Below are 19,244 nucleotides of genomic sequence, written 5' to 3'. Positions count from 1 at the left end.
AATAAAATCTGATCAAGTATTCTACATAGATTATTTTTGTAAATTTATTTCATAGAAATGCTGACCCATAACTCTATGTTGAATATTATATTTCCATTATATATATATATATATATATATATATATATATATTATAATATATTTTAAGCATCTTATTTGAACCTCATCTAATACTTAATTGAATGCTTAACATTTTTATTGATCTTAACAAATTATTTTTTTGATGAAAGGGCCGAATATATGTTTGATTAAGTATTAAAAAAATATCAATTATTTTATAAATTTTTGAATATTGTATTTTTAACACCTTATTTGATCTTGTTCAAATACTTAATTGTCTATTTAATTATTGTTAAATTATTTCCAATAAAAGGGTTGAAATATTTGAATAAGTTTCAAATATTTAATACATTTTTCAAATAATGTATCCTCTCATGAAGTAATATCAAATTATCTTCGATGAAATGGTGGAAAATTGATTATTATAAATTCTATTAAAATTTTATTTGATATTTTTTAGATATTTATTCAAATAAATAATCAATATTGACTAAAATGAAAATACATATTGTGAAAACTCAAATGTCACAATAAAAGGCCAAAAAGCCCTATAACTACGAATCGGTTTGGTGGTTCCAAATTCCGCCGGCGTCACACTCTGCGGCAGCGGCAGCCCCTCATTTCTCCTATTGTTAACCACTTCGTTTCGTGCTCCTCCTCCTGCGCGGGCCTTCGGCGGAGGTTTGACGAAGGGAAGAGGCTAAGAGCGAGAGTGTGTGATAGGTTAACATGTCGGTTATGATCGTGACGAGCTTGGGCGACATCGTCGTGGATCTATATACTGATCGCTGCCCCTTGACCACGAAGAACTTCCTCAAGCTCTGCAAGTACATCTCTTTATCTCTTCCCTCTCTTTACTCCTCAGGAATTCTATTTCTCTTTTCAAAACCATAGGGTAACATGTTTCTTTTTAGTTCATAGTTTGTAACTAAAACTTGATTAACGGTGCAAGTCTAAGAGCTTGCCTTTGGGAGGTTTATTAAATTTTTCTTTTGTGTTGCAATGTAACTCTAATTTGACTTTGGTTGGAGCTTATTATCAGTCATTAATTGCATTAGGGTGTCTATGGTTGAGTTTTCCATCGATCTTTGAACTTATTCCCTTTTGGGATCTCCATTGCTGAAGTATACACTATAAATGGCCACGAAAAAGAGAGCGAAGGAGTCACAAAATGGTGCTTGAGGTTTATCTGATTCCCCTTCATTCAAGTTTACATCTAGGAGAGATGAGAAATGGTCTGGTCCACTAGAAAAAACGCAGAGGCTACAATCATGGCATACAAAACAAGAGTACTTATTCTTTTAATTCCTAAGTATGCCACACAAAAAGAAGAAAAAATCCCAATAATCTTACATCAAGAGATCACCTCATAAAAAGTCTTCTTCTTCTCGCAAGCATTACTGAAGCTGTGAAGTCATCCATATCTCACTTTTCAAAAAGAGAAAAAAAAAAAATCATTCATATGCCCTAGAACCAAGAAGTGATGTGAGGGACAAAAGATATCTCCAAGTGTATTGTAAACCCTTGCTTGCACCTACCCAAAAAGCTTTGTTCATTTCCCAGAATGAAACTCTGGCAAACTGAGAAGGAAAGAAGAGGCATGTGGTTCAAAGCATACAAATCGTGTGAAGCTTCAAAGCTTTCTAAAGTCCTTTATCCTAATTTATCGTAGGAGTAATGTGAATATGTTTTCCTGAGCTAGTTTTATATTCTTCCACCTACCTAGAATTGTGGCAAACCTAGATCTCTTTTGTGATATATCCTCTCCAAGAAAAGCACTGTAAGTGCCAAAACCCTCGATGGTTTCAACACCATATAATTCATCATATCCAATATTACTTTAATTGAACTTTTGCAATAGACGTTTTTTAGTACAAATGTTGAACTTTGCAGTGATACCACTGAGCCTAAATTTGCACTCACTACTGAATTGTCATAACTTTGAACTACTTTTCTCCTCATCCTAATTGTTGCATTGGTTTGTCCCTAGTCCAGGACAGATTTTTCAATACAAACTTGATTCATTTGATCATCTGAAGTCTTTCCATCACTCTTGTTTTATTGTATGTAGGAAGCTAATTCTTCTTTGCTTTCTCAAAATGTGTTTCTCGAATGTGGGCAAAGAAATAACTAAAATAGTCATTGAAGTTGCAACCTACAATCCGATTAATCCTCCAGCTCTTTTGGCTCATATGGTAACCAAGAAGTCTAATAAACATTGTGTTAGAAAACTTGGAAGCTTCACCACTCTGATGTTAAGGCACATGAAGCTCTTGGTACAGTCCCACATCTGCTAATTGAAACGAATGTTTGTGCAAAAATACTAAATAGTTATTCCTCACTGATATGATTAAGCTTTTATGTTCAAAAAGTGTTTGATTATTGGGTTATTTAACCAAAGTTCAACCTCTATAACAAGTGATATCAAAGTTGAGGTTGGCTGGGATCATGTAATTTATGCTGTTTATGGCTCTTATAAGTCTTGATTGATATCTACCATGGTTAAGCAAAGTTCATCTATATGCTATTTTAAATGTTGTTACAAATACAACTTATCAATGAATGATTGAAAGAATTATCTCTTTCTATAAATATCTTCATGTTATAATAACTATTAGATGAAACACTTTTGATTTTAATCATATTCATTTAAGTAAGGAATGTTTTTCATTTATTTTCAAGATAGTTTTAGAAACTAATACTATACAAGATTTCTAATGCATTGCTAACATACATCAACTAGCAAAATATATCCAGGAAGTCAGTCACCTCTATTCTGTTGGCTAATATATGAAACATGCTAATCTTATATCTCCCACTAAGAAGTATGGCCATCACTAAACTGTAGAAAAATATAAAAGTAAAGCTTGTCGACCCACTCTATCATGTAAGACATAAATATATGAAGTTCTAATTTTATTCCTGTAACAGATGGCTAAAAAATATGTTGGGTGTAAAACTTAAATGTTAATAATGCAAAATTGCACACACTATAGTCTATAAATTAGCTTTTTGTCCCACATATACTATTTGTATGACAAGGTGCATCAAAGAAGAATACCACGCACTATGTGAATGATACAGGGCATAGCACACATGGTGTGTGATAACTAGTTCCTTTTTTATTTACTTGATTTTTTAATTAAATTGCTTGTATATGTAATCATTTTTGTTGGAGTTTAGATATATCATAATTAGAGCATTTTCATTACAACTCTCATTTAAATATATTAGTTTTATCGTATAATTGAATCAATATAATAGATTTGTATAAAGTAGAAATCTTTATATTGTTTATATAGGGTTTAAACTTATAAAACTCTACTGTTGTATGATATCTGTTAGGCAAAGCTTACTAAGTGGTTACATGACTAGCTTTGTTATTTTTAGACGAGGAACATGGCTATAACTTGTTGTTTATGCATTGGTTAAGGATGTCTACCCCTTTTAGCTAAGTTTTTTGTATGATTTTCTCTTTTCTCTATCTTTCATCAAGAAAAGAGTAAACGATCTTTTCCATTTACTATACCATCTTCCATGTATCTGTTTTTCCTTTTGTAAGTCATACAAACATTCATTAATCTCCCAATGCCTTCCCTCTAATTGAAATGACTTGCCTCCTTTTACATGGTTATACTTTACTCTTTAGCTTGTGGATTTGTGTGCCTAGTAAATTCTTTTAAAAATTTAAATATGTTCATAAATGATAAAAAAATTATGTCAACTTTTGTAAGGATTAACATATACTATGCTCAGATTTTATCTGTTTACTTACCTTTCCTCTTTGAACTTTCATCATAATTTACCTTTTTGTTGTTTGTGTGCTATTTACTATTAATTGAATGGATAAATGCATGAACAAATATGTTGAATGAATGATGACTTCTGAAGGCTCGATCAAAGATGTTGATATAAGATTGACATGGTTTCAAGTAATTTATTTAGGTTAAGAATTGACATTTAATCATGTTCATTTCAAGTTGATTGACGTTATTTCCTACTCCCGTTGCTTTCAGCTCTCTATTCCTACAAATCATTGGCCTTTATTTACTGTTATGAACTGCTATGATAAAATTTGCAAATTTATATAATTCAGTAAATTTACATGGTTTTTGGTGCATGTATTTAATATGTTAAAGTAATATTATGTTATATTTATATGACATTGATAGTATCTTTTTTAGTATTAGGATATTTTTCTCTTATATTGTTGACTTTTTAATAAATTAATCATGATTTTTAATATTTTGTGCTATTTGTTAAATGGTATGCTTCACATTAATTGTGCTATATAATATCTAGGACCTTTGTACTATGGTGTGATATTTTCTATTGAGAAGTATGATGTAAAAATACCAAGTTATTAGCCTTTGTTCATAAGCTTAAGACTTTGGGTTGAACATGTTTGATTTGCTGGAGTAACTAACCTAATTTGGTACCCCTTTAAATCTCTCTCTCCAACACTCAGAGCGCTCAAGGATATAAGATTCTTTCTCAAATCAATTACACATGTCATCCCCGTTAATCTTACATATAACATCATGTATTTAATACAAGTAGTGTTAAGACCTATAGTTCTACACCCGTTGTATTCATATGCACTTTCCATTACATGGTTTGGCCACATAAAAAATATTACTAGAATCTATATCAACCATGCTTGTTTTTGCTAGCTTATCCTCTTGATGATTCTCACTAGCTTGTTGCTCCCTCTTCTTCAAAGCTTTAAAACCTCTTTTAATGTGTAATTGCTTCTTTTCATATAAATGAATCTTCTTTCTGCCAGCAAACTTGCTCCCTCTTCTTCAAAGCTTTAAAACCTTTTGTAATGTTTAATTGCTTCTTTTGATATAAAGTAATCTTGTTTCTGCCAGCCAACTTGCTGTTAGTTGTCGATCCTATCTTTATTTGCCTCCACCTCGCAAAAAATCCCTCGCCTACTTTTTTTATCAACATGATTGAGCTTAGAAATCACATATTTTAATGAAGCTACAATTGAGCTGCACAAATCAAGAGCGCACCCCACTCTTCCCAATTCTCAAGTATTACTGAAATACAAAAAAGAAATAGAAGAAATCCCAACCATACCAAGAAATTGCTTAACACGAAGTTTTATCCTTGCCTGCACCATTAAAACCATGTCCCTTGTAAACTTTAAATCAGAGAGCGCATGTAAAGAAAGGGAGATCTTCATGATTATCACAAACTCTGGCCGAGTATCTTCCGGAATTGCTGCCAAACACATCCCATCAGGAAACTCATATAAACTGAGAAGGAAAGAAAAGGCTTGGGGGCCCAAGGCATACAAATCCTGAGGCAAGCCAAAACTCAAAGCCAGCTTAAATCCCATATCGTAACTTGTAGTAGTGGTAATAAGGGAATACCCTTTATTATGTCAGTTTAACCAAGAGAGAATTGGTGGACGGATTTTGTTAACAACATATGATGAGATCCGCTGAAGTTTAAAACAAATCTAATTGGGAAGTGTAGGTCTCTGAGTATGCTTCTTAAAGCATGTTCATTTATGAATGATTTAGTAGGTACAAAAATGTTGATGTTTTATTTTTGTTGTGTTGTATGAAATGCAATTATCATTTTCTCACATAACAAATGTAATATTCAATAATCTATTTTACATGTTCATGAAGCTATAAAGAAGGTGCACATGCAAAATGATAATTTTTTTAAGTATACTTTTTCACATAAAGCCAAACGTTTTTTTAACAAGTTAAGCAGGAGAAAAGTATAACCAATTATAACCTGAAGCAATGTTTCAGCATAGTATTTGTTGACCTTTGGTAGCGAGTGATTGTTTTGGCAACTATGCATGTTGACATTTGGTAAAATGTGGTCCTGCAGAAATACAAACACACTTATAATTTTCACGTCATGCCTTATGCTAATTTGAGTCATTTTTTTTCGTATATTTATTAACATGATTGTCTGTTTGTAATTAAAGGTCATGTCCTTGTTGGACTCGAGGCAAGGTGTTTGTTTCCAGAAGCACGGCCTTTGAAAACCAAAACAAATTCCTTAACTAGATAACTAGACAATCCTTCTTAGCAATAACTTGAAGGTTGTATTTTCCTGTGAAACTATGCCAAGTTGTTTGTGAAGGGTAACTTTGATGAGTAAATTATTGTATTTCGTTCTTTTGGTTGCGATGGAATTTATTTATGAAATAAATATAAATTAATTCTTAGTAAGGAGAAATGAGCTCAGGTATGAGAGGAGGATGCTAGTATTTTGCTCTGGTGTATTGGAAGGGGTGATGTTGGACAATTCTTCTTAGCTAGAAGAAAGCCAGTGGATTTTTCCTACCCTTTTTTTACTTTATTTTGAATGCTTTAATTTTTTCTATTGGCCAAGCAAGTGAAGCCAATTTGGATTTTCATATTCCTTACCTTTTGTTTTCTGGCACTCTTTCTAAGCTGAACATACAACATAATTCATTAATATAGTATATTAGGTTTCACAATAGTTTCTTCAATAGAGTTAGTTGTGATGGTTGTTTGAAGGTATTTTCTTAGTATTTTTTGTAATTTTTTAATATTTTATTGATTCTGGATTTTTTTTTTTAAATGTAAGTTGCCTGTATTCTTTTTTTATGGAGCTTGGATTTTTAGTATCTTTTCAATAATTAAACATAACAGGGGAATATAGCTGTAGTTGATATGGTCCTTTCTTTAACCAAAAGCTGGGATATCTTCCAATGCAATATTTGTTAGGCCTTTCATATGATTGCAAATTTAATAATTACAAAAATACATTTGTGTTCTAATGGTGATTTGTGAACTATGGATAAAATGCATTTCAACTTTGTTAATAATTCTACAAACTATTTGTACTAAATTCTACGAAAAAATAGATGCTCAAGATTATGGCAATTATCAAGGCAAGCTATTGAGTCTTACAATGATGTTTTAAGAGAGAATAATTGAACATATCCCTATAAAATTAATTAGTATTCGAGAATTATTTTGATTTTATGGTTTGGAAGGTTTGTTATGGATTTCAATTTTGTGCCGAGGCAATTAAGGACAAAGTATAGTAGTAGCATTAAGAGTTACTATATACATCTCGTTCTTGGGATGACAATATGACGCATACTTATATAGGCTGTGAAACTGATAAGTGATTTATTTATTAGTTTTTTATGATAGAATTTCTGTTGTACTGGTAATGAGTTATTCCGTAGGCCCTCAGTCTTTTCCTTCCTTCCATGCAATCCATCATCAGATGCAGTTATTGTGTTCAAGTACAGGTCAGTTTTGCTTGCTATTTCCAGCACCTGATAGAGCTAATTTTAGCTCAACGCGAGATTCATATTGTCTTATCGTTTTTCTAGTTTCAGTGTACTGACGGAAAAAAACTAGAAAACACATACAGCATAGAAATGCCTTAGGAGTTTTCTACAGAGCAATAGGTAACCATCCATCTAATAGGCTTGTTCTTTTATTTGCAATTTTCTCACCTCGAGTAATTCATTTTGTGGTTTTGTTTTGCCACAATATGATGATTAAAAGACCTGTTTTTGATTTGAACTTCACTTTTTTCAGCCTTGCTATTGTTTTCCTGTTTTTATTGTCAAAGTAGGATCAGGCGTATTCTGGAAAATTCTGATTATTAAGTTTCATTAATTATCTTAAAATAGGTGAAATTTCCAAATAGTGCTATATCATGTATTGGAACGTTAAATTTCCCAAATTGGGCCCCTAAAATGATCAGAATTTTCATTTTTATGGGAAGTTTACTTTTTCTAGAATTGAGTCCATATTCTTGCTTTGTTGCACTTGTATGCTATATGTATGGCTTCTCTGTGGTACTACGAATTTTGTTTTTCATGCTGCATGCTTAGTAGATTCTATTTTATTTTTTCATTGTTGCAGGATGAAATACTACAATGGTTGTCTGTTCCACACAGTTGAGAAGGGCTTCATGGCCCAAACTGGAGACCGTACTGGAATGGGCAACGGAGGCGACTCAATATACAAGTTAGTATTGCTATATATCTACAGCCATTTATGCAAGTTCTTCTACTATTGTTACTACTGCTTTGCTACTGAACTTAACTAAAGAGTAGAGGAACATAGTCTTTGCTCATTATTTTTTTTCTAACCAATAAGAATATATATTTTCATATTTATGTCGTGTTAATCCTCATGTTTTTGGCACCACCAATTTGGCACTTGCCTTCCGTTTTTCTCTGCTATTTGAATTGGCCTTATACCTTCTCTACTTTGCTTGGACTTCCCGAAACCAGTCTTTTGTCTAAAGGCCATCAGTGTAACACTACGATGTAAATCTAGCCATACTGGATGATTTTTCCCTTAAAATTGATGGTACCTGGAAGATAACAATTAAATTAAAGTATGCATATGCGTTGTTTTTTTGAAGAAGATTTAAAAAACCTCTGTTTCTCTTTTTGTGCCATCATTTACTTGAGACTGTTCTTATCTTTCTACATTTCCGTACTTCAACTTGATTTTGAATGCTGGCTTGCCCATTCTGCGATGTGCAGATTTCTTTATGGCGAACAGGCTCGCTTTTTTGATGATGAAATTCATCCTGATTTAAAGCATTCAAAAATTGGCACTGTGGCAATGGCTAGCGCTGGTGAAAATTGCAATGCCTCCCAGGTACTTTTTACATTCTATTTATATCTATTTAGTTTTGATGTCATTTGTGTTTTTTGTTTCTTTTTGTATTGTGATATATGTTAAGAGATCTCAAAGAATTTCAAAGCCTATATAAATAATTATTCTTCTCTATATTAATTGCTACTAACTGATATTTGGGAATGAATGCTATGAAGAAACTATACAAGTAAAAGATTTTACTAAGTGAGACCTTAACACGATCTCTTTATAAGAATATTATCAAGATATTGATCAAGTTGCCTGAAGGAAAAAAAGTGTTGCAAAACAATTGGATATACAAAGTAAAGGAATAATAGACAAGAATTAAAAAGGTATAAACTAATGCTTATTGTCTAGGGGTTCTGGTAAAAAGAAGGTACAGATTTTACATATATATTCTTTCTTATAATTAAACTAATGACTTTTTGTCTAGTATTAGGTATTATAACAACAAAAGATCTTTACCTTGAACATATCCTCCATAGTGACTTTGAAGAAGATATGTGTATGACACAACCAATAGGCTTTATTGAACCTAGAAATGAATGTTTTGTGTGCAAGTTAAATAAAAGCCTTCATGCTTGAACAAGTGCCTCGACAATGGTACCATAAATTTGATTGGGTTACACACAATCGAATTTTGCAGATACAATGCCGATCATTGTTGCTCTGTCAAAAGGAACACGAAAATATTGTAGTATCTTGCTTTTATTGTGACATGTTGATTGCATGGGTAGACATCACGAAAATACATGATCTGAAAAAAATAATTGTCATAGAAATTTGACAATGAAGGATATAGGGAAGCCAAGAAGATTCTTAAAATGAGAATTGAACAAGACAGAGCTACAAAGATTTTGAAACTATCACAATCTCAACCCATTGGATAGGTTCCATATAATGAATGAAAAAATGTCGAGCTTGTCATTAGAATTCACTTAAAGCTCTCGAAAGAAAAAGTATTAGAGATAATCAAAAAGAAAGATTAGCCATTGGCCTCAAAATAATCACGCATTAAAGTTTACAATTTCTAACTTGAAGTTACAATGATATGTTGCTGGTGATTTGTGAGGGAACTTGATGCAAGGAGAACTATTATTGGGTATATCTACTGATTCTACTCTTTAGGTGGCACCACTATCAGTTGGGTGCCATAGCTTAGAAGATAGTTACAGTGATATGTTGATGGTGATTTATGAGGAAACTTAGATAAGAGGGGAGCTATTATTGGGTATATCTACTGATTTTGCTCTTTAGGTGGCACCACTATCAGTTGGGTGCCATAGCTTATAAGATAGTTGCCACGTCAACGACAAAAGTGATCCACTTGATCCTTTCTATTACTTTCATAACAGGCTCTTCCTATACAAATATGTGTTATGTTTAAGAAAAAGTAGCCCAGTGGTGATCTACTTGAACCTGAAAGACCTAGACAAACTAGGTTTGTCTAAGTAAAATGTTGGGGTTGGAAATTAAGATAAGAGTTACATTAGTCATTAATTGGGAGCAAACTGATGGGTTTGAATAGAATAATGTAGATTGGGATTTATGCATATTGGCGGGATGATGATATTAAGCTTGATAAAAATGACTAGAAGATTGGGTTTTGGAGAAATGTAGTTCATGCCACTAGGACAGGTACTCAAATGATCCAAAGCTGATTGGAAGGCTAACCTTTAAAACTAAAGGGATGATCATGCTCTGATTTTGTGAATGCAAACTAAGTATTTGTAGCGTACATATTAATCAATCTTTTTGAATAATATATTGAGCAATATTATATGCTCATATATTCAGTGTTATACTTGACCCATATCTAGACTACTGGGATGAGGAGGGTCGCTTAATGTTATACTTGACCCATATCAGTCACATCTAATCTAGACTACTGGGATGAGATCGAGGGTCCACGCGCATTGTGTATGCAACATGTCCCTAGATTGATGCCTAATGCAATTGTTGGAGAATTTTTGTTATCCTCAAATGGATTGCATACTTTATGATTGGGTACGGCATAAGAATGATGATATATTACCCCGAAAGGTGAAAATATAATTTCCTTATGGACTCAATGGTAAAATTTTAAACATAAATTCTCCCCTTTGATGTTTGGTTGAATGGGGTTTATTTGTTTATGGGGTACAGATGTCCCATAGGGGCAAACCTTTATAGTTAATTACATCTCAAGCTTTGGTGCTTGAGAAAACTTTTGATTAAATTAAGTGATTTTCTTTTTCTTTTGAAAGTCATTTTAGACATTGGCTAAAATTTGATTTTTTTAGAATCCATGAAAGTCTTATTTAAAGGTTTTGACCTTTAGGAATTTCAAGGGATGAAATGATCAACTTAGAATCATATTTTGAAATGACAACCAAAGGAGGTGAAGTAGGAGCACTTGATTTTAAGAAATCTCAGAGGTGCTCGTACTATCCTATGTTGGGCTTTACATTTTTTAACTCTAATTTTTGTTTAAGTTGACATTTTTATTAGAAGTTTGGGGCTTACATTTCAACAAAACATGTTGGAGAAATTGCCCGAAAGGTGAGAACTTATATGGTGATTGAAATCAACCATTTGCCTCATATCCTAAAACTAAGATGAGGATTGCCGAGAGGTAGTGCCTCAAACTTAAGTCTAACGGAATGCAAAAGGGACTTATAAGATACATCTCACATGAGGCATAGCCAGCCAGACCTCTGGATTTATTGTCCTACTTGGAAAGGGCTACCAGCTAAACCTGCCTAATCGATTTTAAAATTATGTTGTCCGATCTCAATGCAAATGTGGAGTAGAGAAGCTATCTTATTTAGGAAGGTAAGACTTACAACTTGGCTTTGAAGCCAAGATGCATGTATATGAAGGTATGCATATGCTGACTCATAAAGAAAATAGAATTTTGTTATTTAGTCTTTAAGTGAAAGCTTTTTATATGAGACACATTTGGGCTATGCATGATCATTTTAAGTTTTGAAAACTTGGCTCCTTGAAGGGAGCCATGAAATTTTTTTTATTTGAAAAACATGAAGCCTAGATTTGATTTTAAATTTCTTACATTTTAAAGGGTAAAAAGTTTATTTTATCCTAAGAGCTTATTGTATCACAAGTTCAGGCCACTCACAAACAAAATAATAGAAGAAATCTAGGAAAAACATGATGTTCTATTGCGCACCCGGTAAACAAACAACACATGCATGTAAATCAGCCAAAATAGAAGTGCAAGTAATGTCCCAATTATTACAAACAATTTTGGCAGTTGAGTTACTTGCCATTATGCAACCCAGTCAATATATTGCATACTCTACTTGTGAGGGTCTTCCAGCTTTAACTTCAAATGGATCTTTGGGCTTCACCTCCAAAGGGGTACATCTTTCTTCGATCCACCTTTCCTTCTAGTCCAAACCCCACAAATTTTACATCCTAGATCTAATCAAATACATTATAGAAAATATAAAAGACTCAAGTCTGCAAAACAGTGTTAGAAAGTAGTTTGTATGATAATCACATCACATCCAAAATTTGCCTAGCACTTAGAGTGTCAAACACCTGCTTCTACCCTATTGATCACATCACTTGGGTGGGGGTTTAAGTGATACCTGTCATGCAAGCATTTATATTATTTATGAGCACCCCTCCTTTGGATGTGGACACCTACACGAAAAACATATATATTTCTACACTAATCACTTAAGGGCAAGTTCCCACAATGCAGACAATCCAAAAGGGCATTCACACCAAATCATCAACCATATGCTCACAAAAAGAAAAATTTTAGTCCTAGCATGCCTAAGGGGTTGTGCACCTAAGTGTGTGAGGCTTGTGTGGTATGTCACAATAAGAGTGTTTCACTTATAGTTTGGATCTAAGGAAAGGGTGTCCAACATATAGCTTTTGAGCTAAATGTTTGGAGATTCTCTCTAGCTTTTGGAGTTAGAAAGAGAACGTAGGAATCCAATGTTTAGCTTTTGGGCTAAATATTGGAGAACTCCCTTTAGCTTTTGGAGCTAAAGAGGGGAAATCTCCTACAACTTCGGAGTTGAAGGAGAGAGGGAACCTATAGTTTTTTGGGCTAGGATGGGACATCTTCTAAGGCCTTTGGAACCTATAGAAGTGAGGGACGATTAGTAGCTTGGAGGCTACAAATCAAAAGGATGTCTCCTTGAATTTTTTGTATTCAAGGAGTTAGGTTTCATTTGCTTAATTTGGATTAGACAAACAAAGATGAGTCACTTATTGATTTTAGCTCAATAGGTGAGGATGATTTGTAACTTTAAGGTTACAAATCAAGAGGAATAATCATAGAACTTTTATGTTCAATGATAAGTATTTAGTTTGCTAGATTTAGATTAAATTAATATAAGAGTGTGATGATGTAGATTTGAGTCACACATCAAGGACTTCTTGGACTTTCGGGTAATCCAAAGAGAGGGACTCATTCACCTAGTTTGGGTTAGAAGAATGAAAGAAAGCTAGGAGTTTGACTCATTTGCTTGATATTATTTGTTGAATTTGGTTCAATAAATAAATGATTTGGATTGAACTATTTGTTGATTTTATTCAACAAATAGGTGATTTTTCTTAGGTTTAATTCACTCAACATGGGTTGAATGAATAAGAGTTCCATACAACTTTTGAGTTGTAGAAAAAAGGGAACTTTTCTACAAATTTGATTTATAGTGAAGAAAAAGGGAAAATGCAACTTGAAACTTGCAAAGTTGAAGCTTTTCTTTGAACATTTGATTTTCAAAGGAGACATTCACCCATCTAATTTGAGTTAGTGAGATGAGAGGAATTCCTACAATTTTTTGAGTTGCAGAAGGAGAAAAGAAGATACAACTTTGGGCTGCAAACTTCTGAATGTTCTTTGAATATTTGGTGTTCAAGGAGAGGGGGTACACTCTCCTAATTTGGTTTGGGAGAATGAAAGAAAGCTAGGATTTTGATTCCTTTGCTTGATATGAAATTATTTGTTGAATTTGATTCAACAAATAAATGATTTGGATTGAACTACTTGTTGATTTCTGATTCAACAAATAGGTGATTTTTCATAGGTTTAATTCACTCAACTTGGGTTGAATGAATAAGGGTTTCATACAACTTTTGAGTTGTAGAAAGAAGGAAACTTTTCTACAAATTTGATTTATAAAGAAGAGGGGGAAAATGCAACTTGAAGGAACTCGGAATTTGGTTACAAGCTCCAAAACTTGTGAGGAGATGTATTTAGGATTATGGAGAAACCCATAATACAAGATATAAGAAGAGTTAGTGATAACTCCTAAAACATGTTTTGGGTCAAACAATGAGACATTTTGGAGCCTTGAAGCTCTAAAAGTCAAACAAACGGAGGAGATAGGAGATGATTTGTAGTTTTGAAATAACAAATCGAAAGGCAACCATCAAGTTTTATACTTGGCGATGCAAGGTCATTTACATATGTTAGGCTAGGAAAATGTGATAGGCTAAGATTAGGATCCTAAGCCTAGGGAGGGCATTTATTTGTTGATGTCGCATCTCGACAAATGATAGAGGGAGCTTACAATTTGACTCTAAGTTCCGAAATCTTCATATGATGACGTGTTGGAACTTTGGGGAGTTTCCAAATCATCATACCTGAAAGGAACGGATGAATGATTGTTTGTTGATTTTGTGTATCAACAAACAAAAGGTGGGTTACTCAGGACTTGATCTCAAGTTCCCTTGGCTCATATAATAGTGTTTGGAGTCTTGAGGAAACTCCAAAACATCACATATGAGAGGAAAGAGCATTTGAAAGAGGATTCCCTATTTTGATTTGAGTGTTTTGGACTCATCATGGAGAAGAGAAATTCTTTCCTATAACTCCTAGGAAATTTTAAAATCAAATATGATATGATTTGAAAATCTTAGAAGTATATAGGTGAAATCATCATTGATAAACATCTAGATTGACCCTAGAGATCAGTTTTGATATGGTCTAAGGGAATCCTATAAATGCATGCATGCATAGACTTGTCATTTTAGGATGCCGACAAATATCCGAGTCATTCATTGTTGCGTATGGCCAATTAACTTGCAAACTCTACTAAACATGTTTAACAAATTCCAATGTGGGGTGGTAGTATATCTATGAGTCCTTAAAGATCATAAAATACTTCCACCCTTGCTTTACATGCACTTATAAATTTTATAAACATGTTTTGTGATTTTGCAAATCCTAGGCATGTAAAGATCCAGGGTATTCTTTTTGCAGCGTGTTGTACACAAACTTAGTCGACAATGTCTTTTATGGGATCCACAACATAAACCTTGAAAGATATATGATAGATCTCACCATGACTTAATGCTTCTAAGTTGATTAAGTTTATATCCAAACACTTGCAAAAACAACTATTCAAGTTCATAAACTTCAACATGTGCATACACTTATACGTCACAAATCATTCTTGTTATGATCTATGTCTTGAAAGTAAATACATGCAAACAAAAAAAAAATTGAAAGTTTATGAACAACCTTAGATGCTCGGATTACTTGCCGCTTTGTATAGTCACCTTGACTTGAAAGTAGCATGAATCTATTCACATATTCCAAAAGGGGAGTTAAGTATAGCATATGAACCTTTGAGGGTTTATTGGATACCCTAACTCGTTTTATAAACATTGGAGATTAAATGAATTTACTCATGAGCTTTACAAGTTTCAAATGACAAGGATCCTTGCAAATGCAAGTTCAATGCACTAAGTCAATTTTGTCATGACATTAACATTGAGTAGGGATGTATATGACATAAAATTTTTGGGAGGATATGCAAGCTAAACATTCAATTTGACTATGAATAACAACATACCCTAGGGTTTGAACATAGGTGAAAGTGTTGAGCTCAATATGATGCACAAACATGCATTTAAGAGGTGTTGGATACCCATCCAACACCCCTACACACGTTAACATCCTCTCCGGACTCTCATATCCAACACCCCTACACACGTTAACATCCTCTCCGGACTCTCACATGAGAACCAACAAATGGAAACTGCTAAGTTTTCACTGTTTTGCGAAGAAGACAGACAATGAGGGATTTTGGGAGAGCGAAAATTGAAGTTTTTTAAGGACCTAAGGCTTGAGGACGTCAACCACACATCAATTGGCCTTGGGGGACCCTAGGTCTCACTAAGTTTTCAAAGATTTTACCTCGCCAAGTTGTCACGGCGCAAACCACGATCCACTCGCCTAGCTAAAGGCGAGAAAGCTGCTGTCCAAGTTGTGGATGCTGTCCAAGTTCCGATCCAAGCTCCAAGTCGCTGTCCAAGATGCTCCGAGATCGCCGCTGCTGTCCAAGATGCTTCGGAGGTTTCCTTTGATGTCCAAGACGCTCCCAAGCTTCCAAAGCATCGTTTGGAAGCTTCCAACAGCTTCCTTGTTGTCTCGAGGTCGTCGGAATCGAAAGAGGAAGTAGAAGAAACCTTCCGCCTTCTCTAATCACAGCAAAGGAGTCTTCGGGTCAGACGGGGTCTCCGACCTAGAGGCCAAAGGCTTCGGCCAGTTGAGCGACTAAGGGAGGCGGAACTACCAGGAGGTTCGACAACTGAAGCAAACAGAGTCGGGCTGGGGTTCCGCAACCAAATTAGGCAGAGTCGGGCAGGGCTTCGGCACGCGAGCACAGGGTCGAATAGAGACCTTTGGCGCGAATGGGAGTTCTGCCTGGAGCTTTCTCCTTCCACTCTCTCTCGCTCTCTTTGGGATGGACAAGCAGACACTTCCGCAAGCTGGCTTCTCTTCCGCTCTATATGGGACGAAACCCTGCCCAATGAAATGTTTTAATTACTCTCTACGCGCAAAGGGGACGCCCATGCTTACCCGAGTGTTTTGCCACCAGAGATAAGAGATCCCCGCGATCTCTTTGTTGTAGCCGCCCGCCGAAATCAAAATTTGACGGATAACGGCTGCAAAATTTAATAATTAGGGTAAATCCTAGCCGTTGGATGAAGGGATTGATTTAGAAGAGTCAATTGGGCTAATCTTGAACCCAAATTGGACTCGATTCAAACTGATTTGAGTCGATTCGCGTCTGATTAAGTCTGATCAAGTCAATTTTGCAAAATTAAACTTGAATTGACGTCGAATTACATCGAATTTGGCTCGACGAGGCTCGATTGGGTTCGATTTGAACCGATTTGATTTTAATTTAATTAGATTGAATTTAATTTAATTAAATTTGGGTCCAATTTGAGTTAAATGATGCTCGACAACGATCAATTGAGCGCGATTGAGTCCAGTCGGGCTTGAATCGACTTGATTTAGGTTGAGATTGCCTCGATGCAAAAATATATGTCAACAACAATGCATGGTAAATGCATATCCGATGACCATGAATTAAATAAAACATGATTGATAAGATCAAATCAACCTACCCACACAAGTCTGTGCTAGTGTTCTAAATTCAAAAAAATTTGCTTAAGCTACCTAATCCAGGATTACTGAAGATTAAACTTGATTTTAAAATTTTTTGCCTTTTTATTATTTTCTGAAATTTTTTTTATTAATTATAATTTAGCAATGATTATTTGAAAATAGGAATTTAATGCTAATAAATAACATTAGATCCACCTAACTTTGAAATTTATTATTTTGATTCTGAAATATATGACCGTTAACAATTTTCCTTGACTAATTGTATAATTAATTATTTAAAATAAGATTTTTAATCAGGAAAACTTACAAATTAATCCACATTTGGTAATATATAGGTGATTGATGTTCTAATTAACCCTAATTAAATTCTAATCATCGCCAAAATTTTTGAAATTGCTGGAGATTATTTACTAATTTTAATAATTAAAACAAGGTTTGTAATAATTATAAAAATTAAAAGATATGTTGAAAATTTACTAAAATATTTGAGCTATAATAAATCATGATATTTGATTTATGAAAAATTATTTCGACCTTGAACTCATTTTCTCTATTATCATCACTTGTGATAACTTGACCTCAACATATATGTTGATAATTGACATTTTACCATCAGTATAGTATTTTATGAAGAGGGTATAATATTCTATTTGTTTGTATTCAATTTCGTTCATGACTTTTGTTATTTTGCCAAATCATGATCTTGTAGATTGTTTAAGGCCATACAATGCATTTTTTTTTTTAATTTGCACATTTTATTCTTTATAAAAAATATCAAATTCTGGTTGTGGATTCATGTGGACTTTTACTTCAACATTCTTATATAGGAGAGCATTCTTTACATCATGTTGTTACATGGACTATCCATGATTGACTCACTGAGAAATTAAGATGTGTATTGTATTCAATTTCTCAATAGATGCAGAAGTTTGCTGATTGTCAATTCCAAAGAATTGAGTATGTCATTTTATTATTAGTCTCGCTTTATACCATTATAGGCTTATATATGCTCTATATTTTACCAAAAAAAAAAATCATTTAGAATCAATGAGAAGCTGTTTAGGAAGATTTTAATTCAGAAAAAGAGGACTGATTTGAATTATGAAAGGTTTTATTTAGAGAAAGATGGTTGATGTGAATTAGGAAAGATTTTATTTAGGGAAGATGGTTGATTTGAATTCAAAATTGAGAGGGAAGTAGGAAGGATTATATTAGGGTTGATTGAGTTGTTTTTCTTTCATTATGAGATTGTCTTTGTTGTAGTTCTTTTTGAAGTTGTTCATAGTTGTGGCTAGGGTTTGTGAGAGAGCCGATCTACCTCTTGAATAATAGATCAATTGTATCTTTCGTTATTGTTGGAGTAATCATAAATCAACTCCTGTACATGTGTTACTACAATTTCTTCTTATCTAATTTGTTGTTTTTGCTTCCAAGTCGCATCAAATTGGTATTAAAGCGAGGTTTTGGAGAGATGGCAGCAAATAAGATGAATGTGTTGGAAGATGAAGTAGAGCAAATCAAATCTAGGATGAAGGAGAAGTTCTCAACCATCGAAAGAAGGTTTTTTACCATGGAGAATTGGATGGAGAGCCGATTTGGAGGGTTGGAAGAGATGATGATGAAGCTCATGGAGATACAATCCAAAATTTCACTGGTTGTTCTGATTGCTAACTCTAACTAAGACTTAACCAAAGTCCCCTTGGCTGAATTTAAGAGAAAGGAGATAAGACGAGAGGAGTTCGATGAGGAGAGTTTCTTTCATCAAGAGCCACCTCTTAGGGCTCTAATAAGGGTAGATCAGGGTTTCCGGATGGGGGGACAACAAGGAAGAAATTTTGTGGTGAAGGTGGTATTGTGGTTGACCATTATGGGAGGTGTTTCGGTCAAGGGGAGTGGTCAACTCAAGATGGTGGGGGTCGAGTTGAGCCATGTGGATTGGGTCACGTGAGGAGGATGGAAGGAATGTGAGATTCCCACCCTCGATACACGGGGGGAACCATTGGAGGGAGAGGAAGTTGGATTGGAGATGCTAAGGTGTGTAATATTCAGATGCCAATATTTGAGGTGGAGGATGTTCATGGGTGGGTGTATTGGGTGGAGAGATATTTCCTATGATGCTCATACACGAACATAGCGACACAAATACGACACGATGCAAC

The 19,244-nt window shown here is 34.1% G+C and overlaps 1 protein-coding gene across 1 annotated transcript in view; it reads left to right on the top strand.

Moving 5' to 3' along the window:
• Positions 1 to 610: 610 nt before the first annotated feature.
• Positions 611 to 19,244, top strand: part of LOC110096014 (peptidyl-prolyl cis-trans isomerase CYP59) — a 55,207-nt gene continuing 36,573 nt past the window's right edge. The window contains exons 1-3 of the mRNA XM_020821757.2: positions 611 to 887; positions 7,950 to 8,054; positions 8,582 to 8,699. Coding sequence (XP_020677416.1) covers positions 790 to 887; positions 7,950 to 8,054; positions 8,582 to 8,699 — 321 coding nt within the window. The 5' untranslated portion in view covers positions 611 to 789. The remainder of the gene's footprint in view (positions 888 to 7,949; positions 8,055 to 8,581; positions 8,700 to 19,244) is intronic.

Source organism: Dendrobium catenatum, unplaced genomic scaffold (assembly GCF_001605985.2).
Source record: "Dendrobium catenatum unplaced genomic scaffold, ASM160598v2 fragScaff_scaffold_133, whole genome shotgun sequence".
Classification (NCBI taxonomy): domain Eukaryota; kingdom Viridiplantae; phylum Streptophyta; class Magnoliopsida; order Asparagales; family Orchidaceae; genus Dendrobium; species Dendrobium catenatum.
Note: the sequence above shows the minus strand (reverse complement) of the source record. Positions and strands in the feature narration are given on the sequence as shown.